The sequence below is a fragment of the Nyctibius grandis genome, chromosome 3 (genome assembly GCF_013368605.1).
Source record: "Nyctibius grandis isolate bNycGra1 chromosome 3, bNycGra1.pri, whole genome shotgun sequence".
NCBI classification, from domain to species: domain Eukaryota; kingdom Metazoa; phylum Chordata; class Aves; order Nyctibiiformes; family Nyctibiidae; genus Nyctibius; species Nyctibius grandis.
Window position 1 is genome coordinate 58,759,302 of NC_090660.1, and position 21,207 is coordinate 58,780,508.

Sequence of the window (21,207 nt, forward strand, 5' to 3'; positions counted from 1 at the left end):
TAAACAAGCCATATTAAGCCAATATGTAAACATTTCTAAACAAGGATGATTTGTTTAGATCCTCTAGACCTTCTCTGAGTCTGAATCTGGTTGCAACGTGGGATCATGTTGTGACAGGCAGCCCGTTGTGGTAGTAAGCTGTTGTTATATTATTATTATTGGATGAAAAAACAGGCCTCATAATTTATGTCCTGAACTAAAGTAACAAAAAAGTCCCTAAAATGGAGTATTTCTGTGAAATTAGATTTCCCTAGAACACAGTCTAAAGTTTCCTAAAAATAAAAGAATATGAAAATATGCTTGAAACTTTTTCTGAGAAGATCAGTGGTTTTAACCAGAGAGGCAGTGTAATTGTGTTTGGCAAATTTCACCATAGCTTCAAATGAAACTTGAAAAATATAAGAGAGTGTATAAAAAGTTCAAGCTTGTGAAGGCCCAGGACGGGGCAACGCTAGTTACATACTGCACCCTGTATTATGTACTGTATTGCACCCTAAATATGTACGTATTCTGTGGTTTACCTAGCTAACAGGAATATCTCTTGATCCCCACGTAGTAAGAAATGGAGATAAAGTTTAAGGTCTGGCAGGTCCAAATTCATGGGGAGCTTGCACCTAAGCAGAAATAAGAGGTGGAGTCTGAAAGTAGCACCTGATTTGGTTGTTCAAGGTCAGCATCTGTCTGAAGCCCAGGCAGCGGAGGGAGGCTGGAGAGAGGCTGCTCTTGTTACCTGAAATCAAGTATGCTGGGGTATCTGCACAGTAGGTGGGGACAAAATTTGGGAGAACTGAGCTTAATTTCTTTTCAGGCCATAGGTTGTGTCTCTGGGTCATTCCCAGTGTCCTTGTGCCTGAGTGTCCTTGTGGGCAGAACTCACAGGACATGTGAAGAGAAAAGGAGAGATGCCCAAACCGCAGGACAACTGCACTGTCTAGCTCTAAGCAACCCCAGTAAAGCAATCTGATTTAACCCAGAACAAGAAATGGTTCAAACCTTGGGACCTGTGATATCACTGCCGACAAGATATTCCCAGCAGGCTGGCTGTAAGAAGTGACACGGGGACTGCCATGTCTCTGTCAGCATTGACCACTGCAGCACTGTTCCCCCATACCTTTGCCATAGCCGGCCCCAGGGGACACCAGCAGCCCTACAAAAGGCTGCACCCCACAGCCCACCTTCCACAGGTAGGATGGGGTGTCGGAAGCCAGGCTGAACACAAGGCAGGCCTCTTCTGGACATACTGTCTCAGACCATCATTTTCAGCATGCTCATCAAACAAGAACTGGAAATCTGGGGAGCTGTTCATACAGGGAAATGATCGACTGCCAGCTAAACATGAGCCAGCAGTGTGCCCAGATGGCCAAGAAGGCCAATGGCATCCTGGCCTCTATTAGGAATAGTGTAGCCAGCCGGTCTAGGGAAGTGATCGTCCCTCTGTACTCGGCACTGGTGAGGCCACACCTTGAGTACTGTGTCCAGTTCTGGGCCCCGCACTTCAAGAAAGGTGTTGAGGTGTTGGAGCGAGTCCAGAGGAGGGCGAACAAGCTGGTGAAGGGTCTGGAGGGTCTGACCTACGAGGAATGGCTGAGGGAGCTGGGGTTGTTTAGCCTGGAGAAGAGGAGGCTCCGAGGTGACCTTATTGCAGTCTACAGCTACCTGAAGGGAGGTTGTAGTGAAGTGGGAGTTGGCCTCTTCTCCCAGGCAACTAGCGATAGGACAAGAGGACACAGCCTCAAGCTTTGCCAGGGGAGGTTCAGGTTGGACATTAGGAAGAATTTCTTTACAGAAAGGGTTATTAGACATTGGAATGGGCTGCCCAGGGAGGTGGTGGAGTCACCATCTCTGGATGTGTTTAAGAAAAGACTGGACATGGCACTTAGTGCCATGGTCTAGTTGACATGGTGGTGTCAAGGCAGCGGTTGGACTCGATGATCCCAGAGGTCTCTTCCAACCTGGTTGATTCTGTGATTCTGTGATTCTGTGATTCTGTGAAATGAAACAGAGAGACTGGAGAGCTGAAACCATCTAGGGATGGAAAGGGACATGCTCTCACTGATTTTTAAAGCCAATAGTTCTAAACTATGCCATTCAGTGGTTGGGGTGGGGGTTTTTTGAATCTAGAATTCTCCTGTTTAATCAAACCGGTTTTGATAAAGAGAGTATATGCTCTATAATACCAATAATCCACTGATACTCAGCTTATTAAGTATGCTTGCTCAACTACCTCATCTCCATGAACCATCAACAATCTGCCTTCCCCTTCATCAATCCCAGGATTGATAAGTGGTGGTGATAATGTCTGATTATCAGATATATAAGATATATATAAGATACCTTCTACTGGTAGACGGAGATGCGTCAGTGGGAAGGAAAAAGGAACACTTACTTCAGAAACTGAAACATAAAATACTTGGTTTTAAAGGAAATATTTGAAATATGAAACAGTTCACGAGTTTCCTGAATTTCTTTACTAACACTAGATTTTTAAAGTAGTATTAGTAGAAGCTCATCAGCCATTTAAATATATAACCTAATTATAAGAAATCCAATGTGGAATACAACTTACATGATTAAAAGAGAATATAAAGCTCACTTTAGAAATATGAGGTGTCCCACTACATCCCCAAATTAATAAATATTTTAAAGTCACAAGAATGGAGGTAGACCTCAGGCCTAATGAATCAATCATAAACTCTATATGAATTAAAAATACCCATTATTTTTCTTTCAGTTAGTAAGGAACATGTTTTCCTCAGACACAACAGTTCACTCATCAGTGTCTGCAATTTTTGGTTGTTGTCCTTCAGTTCACTAGGGTTACTTGTCTGAAGAATTGGAAAAGCGTTATCAGTTACTGCTTTTGAGGAATTTTCTAAATTCCTGTACAGTCCTGCTCCTTGCACATTCCCTGATGACACAGGTTTAAAGTAATATTCTTTCTTCTTCTTTTTTTAAAGCACTCCTTCTGTGCTGCGTTTTCAAATGGAAGTATTTTCTCTTTGGAGAAATGGAGCTTCATTATTGGCTGCATCTAGTCTATGAGAATTAATGGAGAGATTTCTTCTTGGAAACATACTGATGGGCTTTGGATCAGAGTCTAGATAGTTTTTAGTTTGGGAAATGGAATGATATTGATTATTCAGAACAAAAATTGTGAGTTAACTAGGGATCCAAAATAAATCACACAACGGAGCAAGCATTAATCGGTCGTATAAACAGTGCAAGAGCTGTTGTCCTAGTCCAACACAACACTACAGGACATCCTTAAGTACCTGACAACTGTATTCACATTTAAGTGTTTTACTTATTACTTGTGCCAAAAATAGATATTCCAGTCAACTACCAGAGCGTAAACTAAAAGTTGAGTCAAGTCTCTGATATCTGAGCCCCGCTTTAAAGCAGCAAATGGCTACTGCAGCCGGTACCCAAGTATTTTTGGCAATCCCAAACTGAAGGTATTGCCTCTGAGTCAGCGAAATGCCCTCAAGCTGGTGTCAACTCATTAGACCAGCTGAAGGAATTCAAATTTCTAAATCTATTCTTTAATTTTTGCTCTACCATGGTTACTTATTGAGGATTTAATCCTCCATTCCTTGCTCAGGCGAGATCGCACCTGACAGGTTTCCAGTGTTTTTTGACCTGGTGTTAAACTAATGCTGTGATACTGCGCCATGACCTTTCTGGGATGCTACAATCCTTATTGGAGCTGTAGGCCAGCTGAAAAGACCACGCAGTATAATCATTTCTTTGGGCATCCCCTCATTCAACAGACTGCGATACCTCTAACTGCAAAGGCAAAATCGTGTGCATCTCCTCTCTGCGATGGGAAAGACTTTCTGGTGCCTCCGCTACTTTGTTTGCCCCCAGAACGAATTGGTGCACATTGCATTAGCTCTGCTTCATCAGCACTGACGTTAACAGTCGAAGCTGGATCACAGTTATCACCATCTTCAACATCCTAAATGTGGGTAAGTTTGCAGAAAATCAAAGCGCGCTGTCCATGAAAACGGGAGCCTGGAAACCATCCATTATTCCTGGCAACATCCAGAACTAGAGAAATAAAAGACAACTGGCCTGTATCTCCCTAATCCCACAAATATTTACACACATTCTTCAGTGCATGCACTGTGGGCAATCCCATTGAATTCGATGGGACTACTTGTGCTGCTTCGTTCAGCGCCAGGCTGAACTTCGCACGTCCTAAAGCCTCTTCCCTGCCGACAGATACGCACCCACAGCTCCGGGATCTCCCGTTTGCCGTACCGCTTTGAAAGGCACGCTGGCATGGCAAGACGGGGCGGTGTGACACTCAAAAGGATGGCTTCAGCCAAAAGCCCCCGGGGGCCTGCCACATGCGTGGGGAAGGCAAGGAGAGGGCTGTTCTCCCTCCCGCCAACACCACGTCCCACCCAAGCTCCCTGGTCACCGGTGGGTGCCCTGTGAGTCCTGTCCCGGGCTGCCCCCCACGGGCAGACCCTGCTGCCCACGGTCGCGCACCTCAGGAACCCCACGGCCCCGCGGGACACGATGCGACACCCCAAGCCCCAGCCGCCGGCGGGGCCCCGAGCCCGCCCCCGCGGCCCGGCCCCGGCCGCGGCCCCTTCCCCGGGGCGGAGGGAGGGAGGCGGGGCCGGGCCGCGCGGGGCTGGCGGCGAGAGCGCGGTGCCGCCGGCGGCCGAGCAGCGACGGCGAGCGGCGGCGGCAGCGGCAGGGGCAGCGGCAGGGACAGCGGCAGCGGCCGGGGCTGCGCAGCAGGGCCCGCGGCGGGGGCGTGCCCGGCCCCCGGCATGGCCCGGCACTAGGCAGGGAGCGCCGCCCGCCCGCCGCTCCCGGCGGCAGCCCCCGCCGCGCCCCGTCCGTCCTATGTGTCCCGCCTCGGCGCCAAAATGAAAGGTAGGGACGGCAACGGGGCGCCCGCTCCGCCGCCCGCACACGTGCGACGCCGGCGCCGGGCACCGGGCACCGGGCACCGGCAGGGCTGGGTGCGGGCAGGGCTGGGTGCTGGTGGGACGGGGCGGGAAGGGCAGGGTGCAGGCAGGCACCGTGCGGGCAGGGTGCAGGAAGGGAGCAGGCGGCGGGCAGGGTGCAGGCAGGATGGGTAGGGTGCGGGCAAGGTGCAGGTAGGGGAGATTTCGGGCAGGGTGCAGGCAGGGCAGTATGCGGGGAGGGTGCAAGCAGGATAAGCCGGATGCAAGCAGCGTTCTGGCGGGGCACCGTTCAGGCAGGTTGCAACCAGGGCAAGCCGGGTGCAGGCAGAACACCGGCAGGGCACGGGGAGCCGGTGCCAGGAGGGGCAGAGCGTGGGTCTCACCGCGCCCCCGGGGCGCACATGGGGCAGCCCCGGCCCCGCGCACCGGGCTCCGCGCCGCCGCTGCGGTTTGGCGTGTTGGTCAGTCCCGGCGCGGGGAGTGGGATGTCCTTGTGTCCCCCCCCGCTTTATGTGTGCTCTCCCCAGCACGTTTTCCTCAGCACCCAACTTTTATCTCCCCCCTCCCCGGCGTCCCGAGAAGACGACTTTTATTTCTCCCTAATTTATTTGTTTATTTTTTGCCAGCGTTTTGCGATGTTCTTGGTGTTGCTTCTAAACATCTGGCAGTGATTAGGTGCCAGCAGAGGCTTAACTGGCTTGTGAAATGTATTTGGCATATTTCTCCTCAATATCCACCGACTGGAAAATATTTGGTCTTTGCTTTGCATCTGTTAAAACTGAAACTTTTTTCCTTTTTCTCTCTTTTTCCTCCCTCCCTCTCTTTTTGTTTTAAATGGGTGAAACACACCACTTCTACCGGTTGACCGCGTCCTACAAAGTTGTGACTGAGAGGTATTAGATAATACACCTTTAAAAAAATAAAGAAGCAGATTGCCAAATTGCTGCACCGTAACCTAGTAAAAACGTATTAGGAGGGGTTGCAAGAAAGCCTTCTGTTTATGAAAATTGATAGCCTTACAGCAAAAGGCAGAGACTTTACACGCTGGGGAATACTTACAATGGAAACATCAAAGGACATTATGGGAAGTTTAGGAAGTAGTTGGGAGTTCGTGAGAGTTGAATCTAGTTTTTCTTCAGAGGCAAAAATAAACTTGAAGGGTGGAAGGAAAAAAACATACATAGAAGAAAATTGCTTTTGGGCACCAGTGTGCCTGTGCTTGGATTGCAGAGTTTGATTCCAGATGCCAGCAGGCCAGTAAACATCATGATAGTTACACTTAGTTTCCAGAGCCCGGGACACCAAATGATGGGATTATTTATTCACTTGCCAGAGTAGCTGCCTGAAGGGAGGAGAAGCTATTTGGGGGGTTTTGTTTTTGCAAGCCCACACACGCTATTTAAGTTACTTCTGGCACTGTGACGTGGTGTCTCTACAGGGCCGTGCAACATATTAAAAATAGTGTATTTACAATGTTCTTTATTTATAGCGTACTCGTGCCAAAAGCTTTGTCATCAGCTTGTCATTATCAGCATAAGTGTAATGTCAGGAACAAACCAAAACAATGGGGATCCAGTAATATAAACCCATGCCTGTTATCACCGAAAGCCTTACACTGTATTTTTGTTGGGGCTGAGGCCGTGCCGGTTTTGGGAGGGGGCAGGATGCAAAAGACCGAGGATGGCAATAACATATAATGCGACTTTCATCTCCTTCCGTTCTGCCTCTGTCACTCTTCTTTGCAAAGTGGAGAAGTGGCATTTGGAGGGAAGATGTTACTCCTGCTGGGAGCACGTGTTGGTGCCCCGCACTCCAGCAAGACGGAGATGCTTTACTGTGGTTGCTCGTCCTTACCGTTTGGTTTCCCTAAGAGCGATCACAGCCATCTTATTTCTTTCCCTCACAGAGTTACGGAAATCAGTAATAAAACATGCAAAGAAGAACATTTAAATGACTGTGCTAATAGCAAGAGAAAAGAGAAACTTCAAACAAATCATCGTATCGAGTGCCATTGCCAGTGTTATGGAAGTTAGAGAGCCAAACCAGATTTTGACTCTGAGATTTCCTTTTCTGGGTACAGACTTGTTTTTTCATATTTTCACTTTAAACTTGGTGGTGATAATTGTAGGACTTTAGAACTCGGTGTAGTTACACATTTTTCTCAATAACAACAAAATGATCTGTTGATTGCAGCTGTCTCTGTATCTATCCTCTCTGGAGAATGGAGGAATATCTAAATAATTACATCACTAAATATCTGTAAGGAATAAATTATATTTTCCGTTGCTGGTATTCGTAATGTGTTATGTTTTAAATCAGTAAAACAAATTGAAGTTTATGTTTAATATGCTGGCAGTTTTATTTCCAGCAAACTACACTGAGCTTACAAAATTTGTGATACTTTTTAGTAATACTTCATGTGATTTATAAAGGGACTTGACTGCTTTAGGGTCAGATGTATCTTTATCAAATAATACTTCTGAGTTGTAGTTATTTACTGGGGTATGAAGGAGTATTAGTTGCCTAGGAAGCAGATGAAAACAGCTTCCTCATAGTCAACCACCACCATATGTTCAAAAACATTGGCCCTAATTTAAGACAGGGACAAGCGTTGTTAAAATTGAGAACTTCTTTCTGTATATCTGTGATATTTTTTGTAGTTATGACTTTAAACTCTGTTATCACTCCTGTCATGGAGGTTCTGGTGATAAGTATTTTCGTCTGAAATGTGGGTATTGTTTGGATAACAACTTTATACTAACGCCCAAAATCGGGCTATGACAAACTCAAGGTGGTCACTTTGGGACCGTTGCCCCCAGATGACAGAGGAGCTCTGTATCACAATACCCAAGGTAGCTCAACTGCTTCTTTCCACTGATCCTCCTTCTTCTCCTCCTTCCTTTCTGCCATCGCAGGCACCTTGCTATGTACCGCTTGTATAGTGATAGTACTGGAGGACGCAATGTGCTGGGATTGCAGAGTTTGATTCCAGATTCCAGGAGGCCAGTAAACATCATGATGCCTTGTGCTTGAGAACTGGAATGTGACCAAATACCCTGCCCTGGGCAGTTCCTCTCATTTGAAAAAAAAGCTGCACGGAGTGAAACAACGGGACAGGTTCATCCTTGGTTGTGCTCCACTGAAATCAGTGAAGCCAGCGCTGCCTCAGGAATGGTCTAGTCTGAATGCCCAGCTTTCTTAGTGTCAACCAGTTTTCCTCAAAGGCAGCTCTGTGTGCTTTGTGAACCGAGTTTGCAGTGCATGGAGTACATTGAGCTTTCACGGGATATACCAGTTCAGTTTTCCTCAAGTTTCCCTTATACAGTGCTCACTTTAACAGACATTTAATGACGTATCAGCCTGTATTGCTACAATCATCCCTTCTGTGTTTTAACTTGGATCCTGGATGTAACCTGCAGGTAAAGCCTCCGTTTGCAAAAGCTGAGTGTGTATGCAAATTCAGTTGGTTTTTCTTGGCTGCCTTGAAAAGTCTTAAATAAGTAATCTATTTATATAATGTCTTCTTGACAGATTTTGTCTTTCTCTCTAACTGTTTTGATGCCACCACTGTTTTTAAAGAATAAAGGAATAAACATTCTGATTTTCTAATACTGGAGGAAAGTACCTCTCTCTCTAATCTTCATGTGCACAAAATCAAATGAATAGTCATTTGCAAATAGGTCTTTCCTGGATAGAAACTTCAAACTGCAAATTTTAAAAAAAAAAAAACAGTCCAGAGCATTTTGCAGAAGCCACAACACATCTGAAAACCAAGGATTAGAAGTGGAGTGATCCAGTAACCTTTACTTAGTCCAGCTATAACAGAGATTATATGAATATAGTGACATAAACATGAAACATATGCAGGAGCTTTGAGTGGTGTGTGTTGGACATGTCACAGGACCCTACCGCAGAAGTTCAAAGGCATGAGCAGTTATAATAAATGTCTGATACAACGCAGAACAAATCCCGAGCAATGCTACTATACAGTCAGTGTGTATCCTGAATTGGTTGGTAGGACACAGGATTTTAAACATATGGATGAGAATGATGATCATGCAAGCATGTGTCAAAGGATATTCTTCTTAACAATACAGAGGAAAGCAGAGTGCTAGAAGCTGTGAAAATACAAGAGAAATCGGTTATTGCACAGATAGAAATATTGCTGTACAGCTGCAATGGATATTGAGCAGAATTAGCATATAAGCTATTTATGAGAGGAGTGGTTTTGGTAAGAAGTTGTAATTGTTCATCTTAGCTTTCAATATTGTACTTTTCCCAGCCATGGAGGACTAAGAATAGCACCGGTGAGCCTATCCCTGTGAAGAAGGGAGTTGTTTAAAATCTCTTGTGGCTCTTTCTTCTGCTACTTTGGATAACATAAATTTATTCTAGACTGATTTCTCTACAGCTGAGAGCTGAACAGAACCCTTTTTTTGTCACAGCCGCTGAACAGTCTGCTTAGCTCTGCCCTCAAAGACCATTGTGCCCAGAGGTTCGAACACCTTTCCCTGCTAGGATAGGAGATAGAGCTGATCAGCCCTTGCAGAGAAAACCCAGAGGGAAATAAAGAGAGAGAGCTGGAAGAAATATCAAGGATGAAAGCAGTTCAGTGCTGTGAAGGATGCGTGCCCAGTTATCTTCAGCTTCACAAAATGTTCCTTATCCTGAGGTTCTGTGTGTCAGAACAGGGATTCTTCCCTTCCAGCCCTACCCCTTGGAAAGCAAAATAAAGCCACTTTTTACCAGGCACTGAAAGTGAACCTGATCCCCCTCCTAATGTGAGTGTGGTCTGTATGAATGAGGGAGCAACCTAAGATGAATTGCCTTTGGAGTTTGACTGCTTCCACCTAAAACTGCAGTCCCTTTCGGTGCATAAATTTGAGGTGAAGACTGGGACGTCACTGGGGAATAAAGTGGATGAGTTATGGGAGGTAATAGAGATGTGTGTTGTTCAGGAATGCGTATGCCATTTTAATGCTGTTGTTAATTGCCTCCTCTAACATACGGAGAGGGAGGCACAATTTTTCAGAGCGCTAATGAGAACAGATCTGTTTGCTCTTAAATCATTATGCTGAAATACGATAGGATTTAAACTTTTAACTTCTAAGGTCGACCCTCTGCACCGTGCAGCTGGTGCTGACCCCAGTACTGTAGCAATGCTCTGTGGCACTTACGGGCTAGCAAGTTTTGTTCAAGAAACACCCCTATTTACTGTCTTCATTTTGTGCCTGAAAAGCAAAACATATACATCTGAATTTCTTAATCTTCTGTCCTTTTTTGCATTGTTAATGTGAGCTCTCACATTTTTCGGGCATAGCAGTGGCGCAGTAGATCAAAACTGGAATATTACAATGCACCCATTTGTCATGAGTCTTTTGTTTTGTTTTATTTATGTTAGGTGATGAGAGACACAGTCCGAGTAGATTGTAAGTGTCAAGAGAACATCTCTGGTCTGGGACCTTTCCTCTTGCTTCCTTGCCATACTGAAAGCAGATAAATTCCCAGATCAGCAGCCTGAAGGACAGAGGTGGGGAAAAGCCTCAGTCTTGTTGCCAGAATCCACGCTGAAACAACATCCCAATGGATGCTTTGGGATGCAGGGAGGTGGGCTCTCTTCCAGGACTGCCTCAGCTGAACCTCTGCCACAGCTGCCCTAAAGACCAGCTAGTCTGCAAATGCAGAATCCGTGCAATCCCCATCTGAAGGAGCTTACTGTGTGACAAGTCGGACAAAGGACCAGGTGGAAAAGATGGGCATAATGCACAGAGCCAACAGCCATGACATTGTGAGCGTGACGTGTCAGTTTTGGACCTTGTTAATAGGGAAGGATTTTAAATGTAGGGTAGGTTTTTCTGAGGGAGGGCTTATCGAAATAGAAGCAGAGAAAAATACTTGAATATAAAAAGGGACTATAAGGAAAAACTCATGGAGAAAGGCGGAAGAAGAAAAGTGAAACGAAGCATCTGTGAAGAGAGAGGGGAATGTGCAGCCCGTTAGCACAAGCAGGAGACTGTCCAGAATAAAAGCTATGAAGCCCAGTGGAAACCAATTAGACTGATGAAGTCATCAACATCTGAAGGCTGCAGCTGCTTGCTGTGCTTCTGCTGGCTCAGTTTCACCTCTAGGTCAGCACTTTGAATGTAGACATGGTTAATAGTGACGAGAAATGCATATAAATCTGGTGGCTGCTCAAAAAGCTTTTGAAATGTGATATGAGAAAGAAATCGGTGTTCGCTGTTCTCATCTGTCTGAACAGTTGTTAATATTACAGAAACCTCACAAGTGGACAAGTTCTGCCTTTCCATGAGAGGGCTGGGATGGAGAGAGCAAGCAGAAGTAGCTTTTTGACACTGCAAGTGGTCCCTCATGATGGAGATGCACTATGCACTTGTTACATGTTTCTGAGCAGAGTTCTGCATCCATGGTGGTTTATAGGTTAAAGAGAGGAATATCATAATTTTCAACTAATGGGCACAGCGTCTTTCCAAATGGTACCAAACAAATCTGTGCATGCTAATATTAAAACGAATTTTACAGAGTTGAACTGGGATATAACTCTATAGTTCACATTAAGTCAGTGGGAAAGGCAGGGTCCTAACTATCAAAGCTCTTTGAGAGAGAGATTTATTTTAAAGGAAACTCGTTACACTGGATGTCATTATTACTACAAATTAGCCTTACAGTCCTGACTTTCCAGCGTGGTACTTAAGGGTAAGTTCTCCAGTAAACTGTAACTGTAAATCCAGTTTGCAGGGGGATATAAAGTAGCTTCTAAAATCTGAGTTGAAACTCAGCGTGACAATTTTCAGCCCAGATGCCTCATTCTCTCCTGAAGTAAATTTCCCCAGATTTTGAAATGCAGTGTAGAATATCGGTGTCTTTTCTTAATTCAAGTCTTCAAAGTCTTTAAGCAAAGACTTTAAGCCCAAGTTTACTGCACACAAAAGTTCTAGAAATGATTGGATACCACGTGTCTGCAGCCACCGTATGACCCAACATCTCTAACGGTTCTGAGGTCTAGTTTGCTTCATTAGTTAATTACGTTTAAATGGCTGAGCAGGGTGTACTGTTAAAAGGTGACAGCTGGACACATACGTTAGCAGCTTTTTGTAACACCTTCCGTATGCCAGCAAAATGACACCTGGAAAAGGAAGGGAATAACATGGAAACAATTTCCCTAAAATCACCTTGCACCAAAGGCTCCTCAGATCTGGTGCTGTTCCAGCAAAGGGACCGAGCGGTGCAGTGGTTATAGGCTCTATATAGTCCCAGGGCAGATTTGGCATCCTTTTTGGCTCTAGGTCAGCTCTTTCTTACTTGACCTCAGAGTGACTCATAAGTGGTCCATGATTAATTTATTTAAGATTTAAGAACAAGAACTAGAAATTACACAGTTCTACTCCACAGATTTTTGCTTGGCCTCCAGCAAATTAATCAAATGAGAGTCTAATTTGTTTCAGATTAAATGAATTCCCTCTGTTTGCTGTGTTAATCCCCAGCTGAACTGCCTTTTTACAATTTCCCCTCCCTTGAAGCACTGTATTTAACTCTACAACTGTATTTATTAGAGGTGTTGCAGTAATAACTTATAACTGGAGGGCAAGCAGAATTTGGCATTGGTACTCGGTGGGGTATGGATATTGCCAAAATAGCTCAAAAGCCTTTTTTTTTTGGACCAGAGCTCTTGCTTTGTACTGACTCCCTGAAATATGTGATGTACTGCTGCTCAGCTACAGTGAGCCGCTCATTTTTAGCAGTTTGCTGTAAGCTCCACATGACAACCTGTTGTAGCCTCCAAGGAGACTCTTGTAAACCTGATGAAACAGGAGATCTCTGGTGGTCCTGAGATGTGGTTGTTCACATGTATTTCTGTTCTGCTCAAAGTTCACCTTTTTTGTGGACCTTCCTTCTGCCAGAGCTCGGTAGAAGTCAGTGGAGTAAGAAATCACATTTTAACCAGCTTTTCCTGTTTCTTCGTCTTTCTTATTCTGGATTCCTTCTCTTTCGGCTCACAGCTGAGAGATCGGCAGACCAGCTTATAACTAAATTATGACTGGTCTTCCCAGCACTAAAGAGTTAATTCTTCTGGCTGGGACATAACAACAGATTCGGCTTTATTATCTGCTTCAAGGAGGAGTCTGCCCTTTATATTTTTCACCCAGGAAATAAGCCTTGCCTATATATAAATGTATATATATGTAACGGAAATACTGCATTCATTCCAGTCCTCTTTGTAACCAGGAAGTGTTGGATTTAAAGTAAAATATTTCTAATTTACGGCTTTCACGATGCCAAATAAAACCCTCTTACACTGGTTGCAGCCCTGCTCAAGTGTATGGGCACCACTGATGTAAAAACGCAAGATTTCCTTTTGTAATATCAGCTGCCAGTGCTCAAAACTCCTGAATTTCTTCCACTCTGATTTCTGATACTGCCTTTAAAACTATAAGGCACAAAAACATGCTGGAAGTTTTCTTACTATTTGCTTTCCTACTTGGTGTGTATTTTCTTAACCTCTGTAATTCATCACAGATCACATTTTCATACCTTGCTCTAGAAGAGCTGTTCCCTTTTCAATGAAAACTTAGGTTCTCTTGTATTTCCCAAATTCAATGATATCACGAAGCTTCGAGACTTTTGTAAAACTTGTGACAAAACTTTAGTATTTTCAGCACTGGAACAGGGAGCTGAGGGCCAAGTTTCTGGCACCTCCAGTGAGCACAATACTGCCCGAAAGGCATAGGGGGAGCAGGCTGGGGCACAGGGCTTTGCCTCGGGTCTTAAATTTATAGTCTTGTTTATCAACTTCATTTTTAATATTGCAAACACAAATTTCTTTTGAAGTAGGACTTTCAACCCATCCTTGTCTCTTTTTCCAAAGGATGCAGTGCTGTTAATTTCTGAACCTTTAATCTAACCTTGGTTTATTAAATTCTTCTTCCCATCGTTATTTTCCTTAAACTTGTTACATTACAGTTAGTATTGTAAAATATTCTATTTGCACATGGTTTGAGCAAAGTGCCTAAGTGGCAGTTGTGACTGAAAGACTGGTGAGCTTAGTCTGTTAAATAATTCTAACAGACTTCCCCTAAAATCCATTGCTGCCTGTTGTTAGATCAACTCACAGGGGTTAAAAAAGGGTTTATCTGATATTTTAGATTTTAGTGAGCAGTGAGCCAGGTCATCTGTTGACAAAACTGTCCTTGCCCATCTCCACTTCTTTGTTTCAAATGCCACAAGCATTCTTGAAAATTAGGAGATTAATGTATAATTATGAAGTATTAAAAGCTTATGAAAAAATTCATCCTTAGCAAGCATAGCATGCCGTGTTGCAAATATTAAAAAGTGTATTATATATTTTTAAAGTATATAAATGTGTATATAAATATATATAATATATATACAATATATGTATATAAATCTTATATATTTTGCAAATATTAAAAAGTCCAGAGAAATAAAAATATGATTATAAATGTGTGGCCAGAGGGCAACGCCATTGGGCTAAATGTGAAAAACCAACTGACTAGGGAGGAGGCTGGCAGCCCAGCGGGAAGGTCTTGAAGATGTGTTGTAGGATGAAGCTGCAGGATTTAAACAAGACCATGCTGCATACATCAGATATGGATCAGATAAGCCAGGTTACGCTCCTGAGAAACAAAGGAGGTGATTGTGTTACAGCCCCGATAGCAGGAGAGGGCAGGAAGCTCAGGGCTCTGAAGCTGATATATTTTTTTTGTGCGGCATTTTATCTTTTGTGCAAGAGGGGAAGATTTTTTCCTGAGTAGTACACTGCTGGGATGAGATGCTTGGTTGTTGACTGTTTGTGGTTTATTAGTATTTGTCATGTTTTGTCAGGTGACCTTGTCTTCAGATAACGTTTGGTACAATTGTAAGGGTTTGTTGGGTTTGTTTTTTTAAAGGATTCTTTCTGCCTTCAAAACCAGGATGTGTTTGTTTTGCCTAAGGAATGTCCACTGGTTCCTCCGTTTCTTAAATGCCCCTCTGAATTGGGGGTCTAGCTTAAGATACAGACAGGAGTGCCTCTGGCAGTGAGCAAAATACGTGTTATCTGGTGAAGAATATGAGTTTTGAGCTGTTTTATCAAAAGTGCTGTCTGAGTAAAGGGTGACGTTCTGCAAAACGATGCATTTCACAGACTCCTTTGCTGCTTCAGGCAACGTGTCCCTCAGATGTCAGTGCATGGCACCTTGCAGGTCAGAGGGAGGCGCAGATCACGTTTGTTGCTGGACATACATTCAAATGATTTGGGCTTTGTTGAGCCTCGATGAGGACTATATCTTTACTTTACCTTTGAATTCATTCCCCCAGGGCTCTGTTGTGGCCTGAGTTAGCTGCAGCACCAGTCAGCCCAGTCTCATGATGCAGAGCAGCCTGTTCATGTGCAATAAGTCTGTGGACAACAAAGGTCTAACGAAGCACAGACCTCTCACTCCATCACGTCTGTTTATCTGCTTTGAGGCTGCTTTTCCACTGCTCGTTAACTGTTCCCTTCTGGTGAATTCCTTGGCTGGCCTTTGAGCTTCTGGTTCCTTCTCCGCTTGTGTCAGGAGGAGATCTGGATGGAGAGGTTGCAAGTGAGGGAGCTTCCTCGGCATCCCGTTCTGGAAGGGTGGCACAAGGTGGAGAGCAGCCGCTGAAGCTCCCTGGGGTGCTGAGTCTGCCTCCCCTCTCCTGCGATGCAAACGAAAGCCCAGGAGTACCTGGGTTTCAGAGAGTGGGGATTGCCAGCTGCCGCTTGGGAAGCCGTGTCCTATGTCCTGTTTAAAAAGAGCCCCGTAGAGGCTTCCCCCACCCATGAAACAGTGCTTGTGGGAGGGGGAATGGGCCTACTCTGCTTCCCCTGGGAAACAGGGAAGCGGGAGATGAGCAGCCTGGGCTGTGCCGCCCTCCCTGGCAGTCGGTCTCCTGGTGCAGAGGCTGGTGCTGGTGATAGGGCAGAGCTCTCGCCTTCCCCGCTCAGCAGAAAGAGGGATTGTGTTGGTAGAAAGAGGCTGAACACACAAACATATCCGTTTTTTTTTTTTAAAGAAGTTGTGGATGTATTTATTCTGCTGATGCCAGCCTTTTCCTTTGCTGCTGGAAGGAAGTGGAGAAATTAAGCTTCTGACAATATAAAACTGTGTTTATTAGCATTTGACTGCTTGCTAGCTGGTGAAGATGAGAACAAAAGGGCTTAAATGGATTTTATTTTTCTCATTTGTTTGAGTTTATCATCAGTTCTGTTCCCTGTTTTCTATCAGATCTTGCCTCTTCAGGCCAAGCTAGTGCCCATGGGAGGTGGTGGATGGATGGACAGTCATCCCCTCTGTCTCCTCTCTCATCACTCAGCATAGCTATGCATAGCACTTTGTGCAAACGGCCCAGCTGGTGCATGTATAACCTGAGCCCGACCGCCTGGACAGCGCAGGCAGTGGGCTGGAGCGAGTGCCGTGGTCCAGGAGAGCCTGTCCAAGCGGCATGCTGGTCACAGTTGTGGCCATCATCGTGATGAGGGACATGTCTGCTCTGGTCTATACTTAGGTGGCCAAGCAGGCTCCAGGATAGATGCCAACTGATAAACTATTTGTAGTCGGGATTTCTGCTGGGGATACTGGTTTGGGCGAAAGGCTCTTATAACTGCCTTTTCTACCTGGGGACTGAGGTGGGATGTGAACAACAGAAGGGAAGATCAGTAACATGCCTTACAAATTGATTAAACTTTCAAGTACATTAATCTATAAAAGTGCACCTGTAAAAACTTCTTCCCATCTTTTTCCAGTGGTAGTAGTAATCTGTTGCTGTGTCTTTGTTTCTTCCTCCAGACGATTTTGCAGAGGAGGAGGAGGTGCAGTCCTTCGGCTACAAGAGGTTTGGTAAGTGGCAGAAGGTCTTTCAGTGTGCTATTGCATAGTGCTTAGGATAAGTCAAACACGTGCTATGAAAACCTCCCTTGGTGGCAGCATCAAAACATACAGGTACAGTCCTGTTATCCACTTCACTCTGATACCTACCCAGAGGAAGGTGTGATTTTTAGACTTGTTTTATTTTCTTGGCAAACATAATGCTTCAGAAATAGCCCTGATGAGAAACAAGAGGTGGTTGGTTTCATTATTTGATCATTAGCATTATGAAAATGAAGCCCATACCTCAACAGAAATGAATGTGCTGGCTGTAAAAAAGGGTGCACGCCTCTTACATGTCCTCTGCCCAGCTGGGCTTTCCTTCAGCCCACAGACTGATGTGCAGCAGGGTTTGTAGGTTTTCCCAAGGGCGGTGGTGTGGGACCTCCTGTAGACTCACAGAAGTTTTACTGCCAGCCGAGGCAGTACATATGCTGTGCGCTCCTCTCAAAGAAGAAGTAAAAGTAAATTATATGAATGTATTTTGATATCAAAAATGATTAAAACACTTGGTCAGTTTCTTTCCTTTTTCCCACTTCCTTTCCTTTTTTTCGATGTTTGTTCACTGAAAATGGCTTTCTCGTGTGAAGGAGACAGTGCCACGCATCTCTGCGCAGGGGACAGCACCCTTCGAGGCTCCTCTTTTCAAGGCTCTTGTACTCTCTTTCCCTCGAGGCAGCATTTCAGCCTCTGCAGCCAACAGCTTTGCCCGGGGCAGGCTGGCTCCTGTGCCTCCAGACACGGGGAGGTGACACGGTGGCCTCTGAGCTCCCACAGTACCAACTCTTGGAGCAGCCAAAGGGACTCATCATCCAAGCTGCTAGCTGCTTTTTCAACTGTAAGCCATCAGGGTAAAAGTTCACCTTGTTTTTTCTCTCCTGGGAAAGTGGCTGCAACAAGAGTCACCTTCAACAACCCCACTTGGGAAACGGATAGTAAAGGCAGGCTGAAAATAAAATATAAGTCAACAATTCCCGCCATCCCAAAAGGAGCAGGGGGAGGCAGCATAAGGAGATGCAACATTCGAGAGGTGGGGATCACATTCGCATGACCTCTTCTACCCCGTGAACTACTCCACCGCTCCCTGCTGTTGAGCTTTATTTTGGATAGGTCAGCCAACCACAGAGCCAGCATCTGTGGCTTGGAAAGTCCTGCCATAAGGCTGCACATAGGGTTTTTTCCTACTCTTTTTTTTTCTTCTGGATTAGACCCTGGAATAGCAAAAAAGAAAAAAAAGCTTGAGAAATGGGTAGAAATGTTAACTGTTCATTACCGTCACCTCCAGTGGAGTAAAAAATATTAGGATTCATTGACACCTATAAAAATAGCTTCCCGCTGTGTTGCCCACTACCTAGCTACCCCTGGTCAGCGTGCTCTTGCAGTGAACTGCGAAAGGTTTTAGCAAGGAGCAGGTACCCCACTATCCGTACTATCCCAACAGTAAGTGCATTGTTGTGACATGATGGGTTTTTTGCATGTTAAGTTGCTTTAATTTCTTTCTTTCTCCTGGGTAATGTGGTGCTACCAAAGTGAGTTATTTCCCCCCTTAGAAATGCAAGGTTTATGTGAGCATTTCCAGAAATGCTTGTGCTTGGTGGGGTGGCAGGGAGGGAGGAGAGGGACAGCAGTCTGGTGGTGGCAGAAGGAGGAGATTTCACCACAAAAGGAGGAGACGGGGTAGTTCCACCCTTAGGAAGCAACCATAACCCCCTTCTTCATGAAAACAACATCACTGTGGTCAGGGGAGTGTGCCAGATGTCTGCAGTACTTGAGAGTTAAACTCCAAATCATCCCAAACCCTTCCTTGTTTTACAAGAGCTTCATCAAAAGGGGGAATAGGGCCATGAAGCTATAGCATTGGCACTGGTGAGAGTTGTGTAATTTGGTAGTGTCCTGATCCAAGAAGCCTTCTTTGTCCACACCATTTTTGAGCCCAAACTTCCTCCCATACTGCCTTCCTCATCTTTGGGGCAGCACAGGGAGGAGCTAGACTGTCTTCCATATGTCCCTGCACCAGCATGCGTGCTGTTTGCCTGCAAGTGCTCATGCTTTTGTGGCCCCTAAAGGGGTTATTTCCCCTACCTCAGAAAACCTGACTCGGTGTGTTCCCATTTCTACAGTCTGTGCTGCATTTCCAGGCAGCCTCCGAGCAACCTCTGGAGGGAGTGGGAGCCACATGCCTGCTGCCCTGTGTCCTCACTGTTAAGAGAAGGCAATATGGGGGAAGCCCAAGGCAAGAACCAAGTTTTGTTGTACAAACAAACCTTGATAAGGTCATTTTGAAAGGAGTCCTGTCCTGTCTGCTGGCTAGCTCTGTAGAAATCCCAGCACTGTTTGTGTACAGCCTGCTGGAGTGGGCAGCGATAACAGCAGCAGTGGGTTTTTTGTTTCAGACGCCATGGTGTAAGAGCAGTTGTGTTAATATATTGTGACTGGAATAGTCCCTGTGTGCTCCGTTGACATGAGACATGGTAGGAGGACCATGACTCAAGTGCCTTTGACTCCATCATTTGGAAGTGGGAGGCCTTTTTTGGAGCAAAACGTGCTCTGAGGGGGAGATGGCTAAAGCACGACTGGTTCATAAAAAACATGGCTTGCGGTGAGTCACTGCTGGCAGCTGGGAACATGTGTTGGTCAGCACTTGGCAGGCAAAGCCTTGACCAAACTGCTTTCCTAGAGTTCAGCTGAAGAGTTTATTATTAGCTGCCTTGTTGCTGGAGCCTGTAGTTTGGTTCAAGGAAGGAAGAGATCTGTGGAGGGAGGGAGGCATTCTCCAACAATTCTCGTTTTGGGGAAGAAGCTTTTGAAAAAAGGACTCAATGCACGCTGTCCTGCACCGCTTCCCCTTTTTCTGAATCTTTCCTCCTCCTCAGATAAGCTAATTTCAGAGAATTTATCACGCTACTTTATTTTTTAGTCAGCAGAACATTAACTGGTGGTATTATACCAAACATACTAAGCATAACACACTAACATATTAAATAACAATAAATACAGATGCAGACAACTCCAAGATGCAAGGTAAATACACACCGGCATTTTTCCTCTTTTGAGCTTGGGACAAATTTGCTGCAGGGGGTCAGGGAGGTTGAGGAAATTGCTCTTTCCAGATGACTGATGCTGTTTACTTCCTCTCAATGGATGCTACAGATGTGCAGGGACGCTGCCAGAAGTGCGATGCTCAGCTGCAATGCCTTCAGATCACTGCAGTGAGAAAACATGTGAGGGAGCGTGTTTCTTATCACCGTTACTTCATCATCAGTCACTGCTCTGGCTGCTTTGAAGTTATCTGCTCCAGATAACTAGCTATGCCTCTCCACTGGTTTTCGTCTACGGGATTGCCACCAATGTTAACTCTTTCACCAATCAGTGTCATTGGTTTGCAGCCCGCCACCACCCTACTTTGGGAAAGAATGAATGAGGAAAGGGCAAAACTTACTTTTCAATATTACAGACTTCTGGGATGCTAAATCTCAGGTTTGTGAGCTCAGAGTAGTTTCTAGATGGTAGATATCAGGATGTACAGCAGGGTTTTGACTCTTTCCTCTGAGATTTGGGCTCTGGGTATAGCTGCAGGCAAGGGAATTGAAGGAAACTAATGGACTGAGAGGTGGCAGATCTCATCTTCCTAATTTGTGGCATTCACAGGTAATAGATATAGAGATCATTGTGAATTTTGTTTCTTTATTTTAATGTTTTAGAACTTAAACTTTAGAACTTTACTGAATACAGTATTTAATGTAGAAATTTCAATGTGAAGTTATTCATTGTGTAGTTTGAAGCTAAAGCACAATACAGGAACAGCTGAAAGCAAAGGGGATGGTCGTTGAACTGTCAAAGGGGATGGTCTTTAAACTGTTGCGAAGCACGTTTGTAATGTTTTAGAAAACAGGCTTTGAAGAAATGAGCTGAAAGCCCTGCTGATGAAGAGAAACCTCCCAAGGAATCAAAAGATAGGTCCAGTACACTATAGATAAGTAGAAGACTAAACAGCTTGTGTAAGATAATTACCCTTTGCCCTTGGCAAACAGAGCCAGAATTGGAGGCTGTAAGTCTGTCCTCCATAGTAGGCCCCATCTCAGTCACCGCCATGCTCTAGATTGTGAGTCAGGATCCTCCCCGCCTTCGCCTTCCCGCTCCCCTGCCATGGAGCGGAGCCATCAGTAGGGGACAGTCTCTCGTGTTCCCAGGTATCTCCAGTGTGCGCCAAGGCACTGGTCCTCTGGTCTTCTCCACACCCTGTAGGTCAACAGCTGACAGGAAAGGAGGGATAAAAATTACTTGGGGGTCCCCTCAATAAGGTAGGTACTTTATTAGGTACCTTCCATGGGGTATGCAAGAGATGACTGGGTTGGGATGTCCCTTCTGTGTAC

The 21,207-nt window shown here is 45.1% G+C and overlaps 1 protein-coding gene across 1 annotated transcript in view; it reads left to right on the forward strand.

Moving 5' to 3' along the window:
* Positions 1–4,813: 4,813 nt before the first annotated feature.
* COLEC12 (collectin subfamily member 12) overlaps positions 4,814–21,207 on the forward strand; it is a 104,878-nt gene continuing 88,484 nt past the window's right edge. The window contains exons 1-2 of the mRNA XM_068396962.1: positions 4,814–4,893; positions 16,757–16,807. Coding sequence (XP_068253063.1) covers positions 4,887–4,893; positions 16,757–16,807 — 58 coding nt within the window. The 5' untranslated portion in view covers positions 4,814–4,886. The remainder of the gene's footprint in view (positions 4,894–16,756; positions 16,808–21,207) is intronic.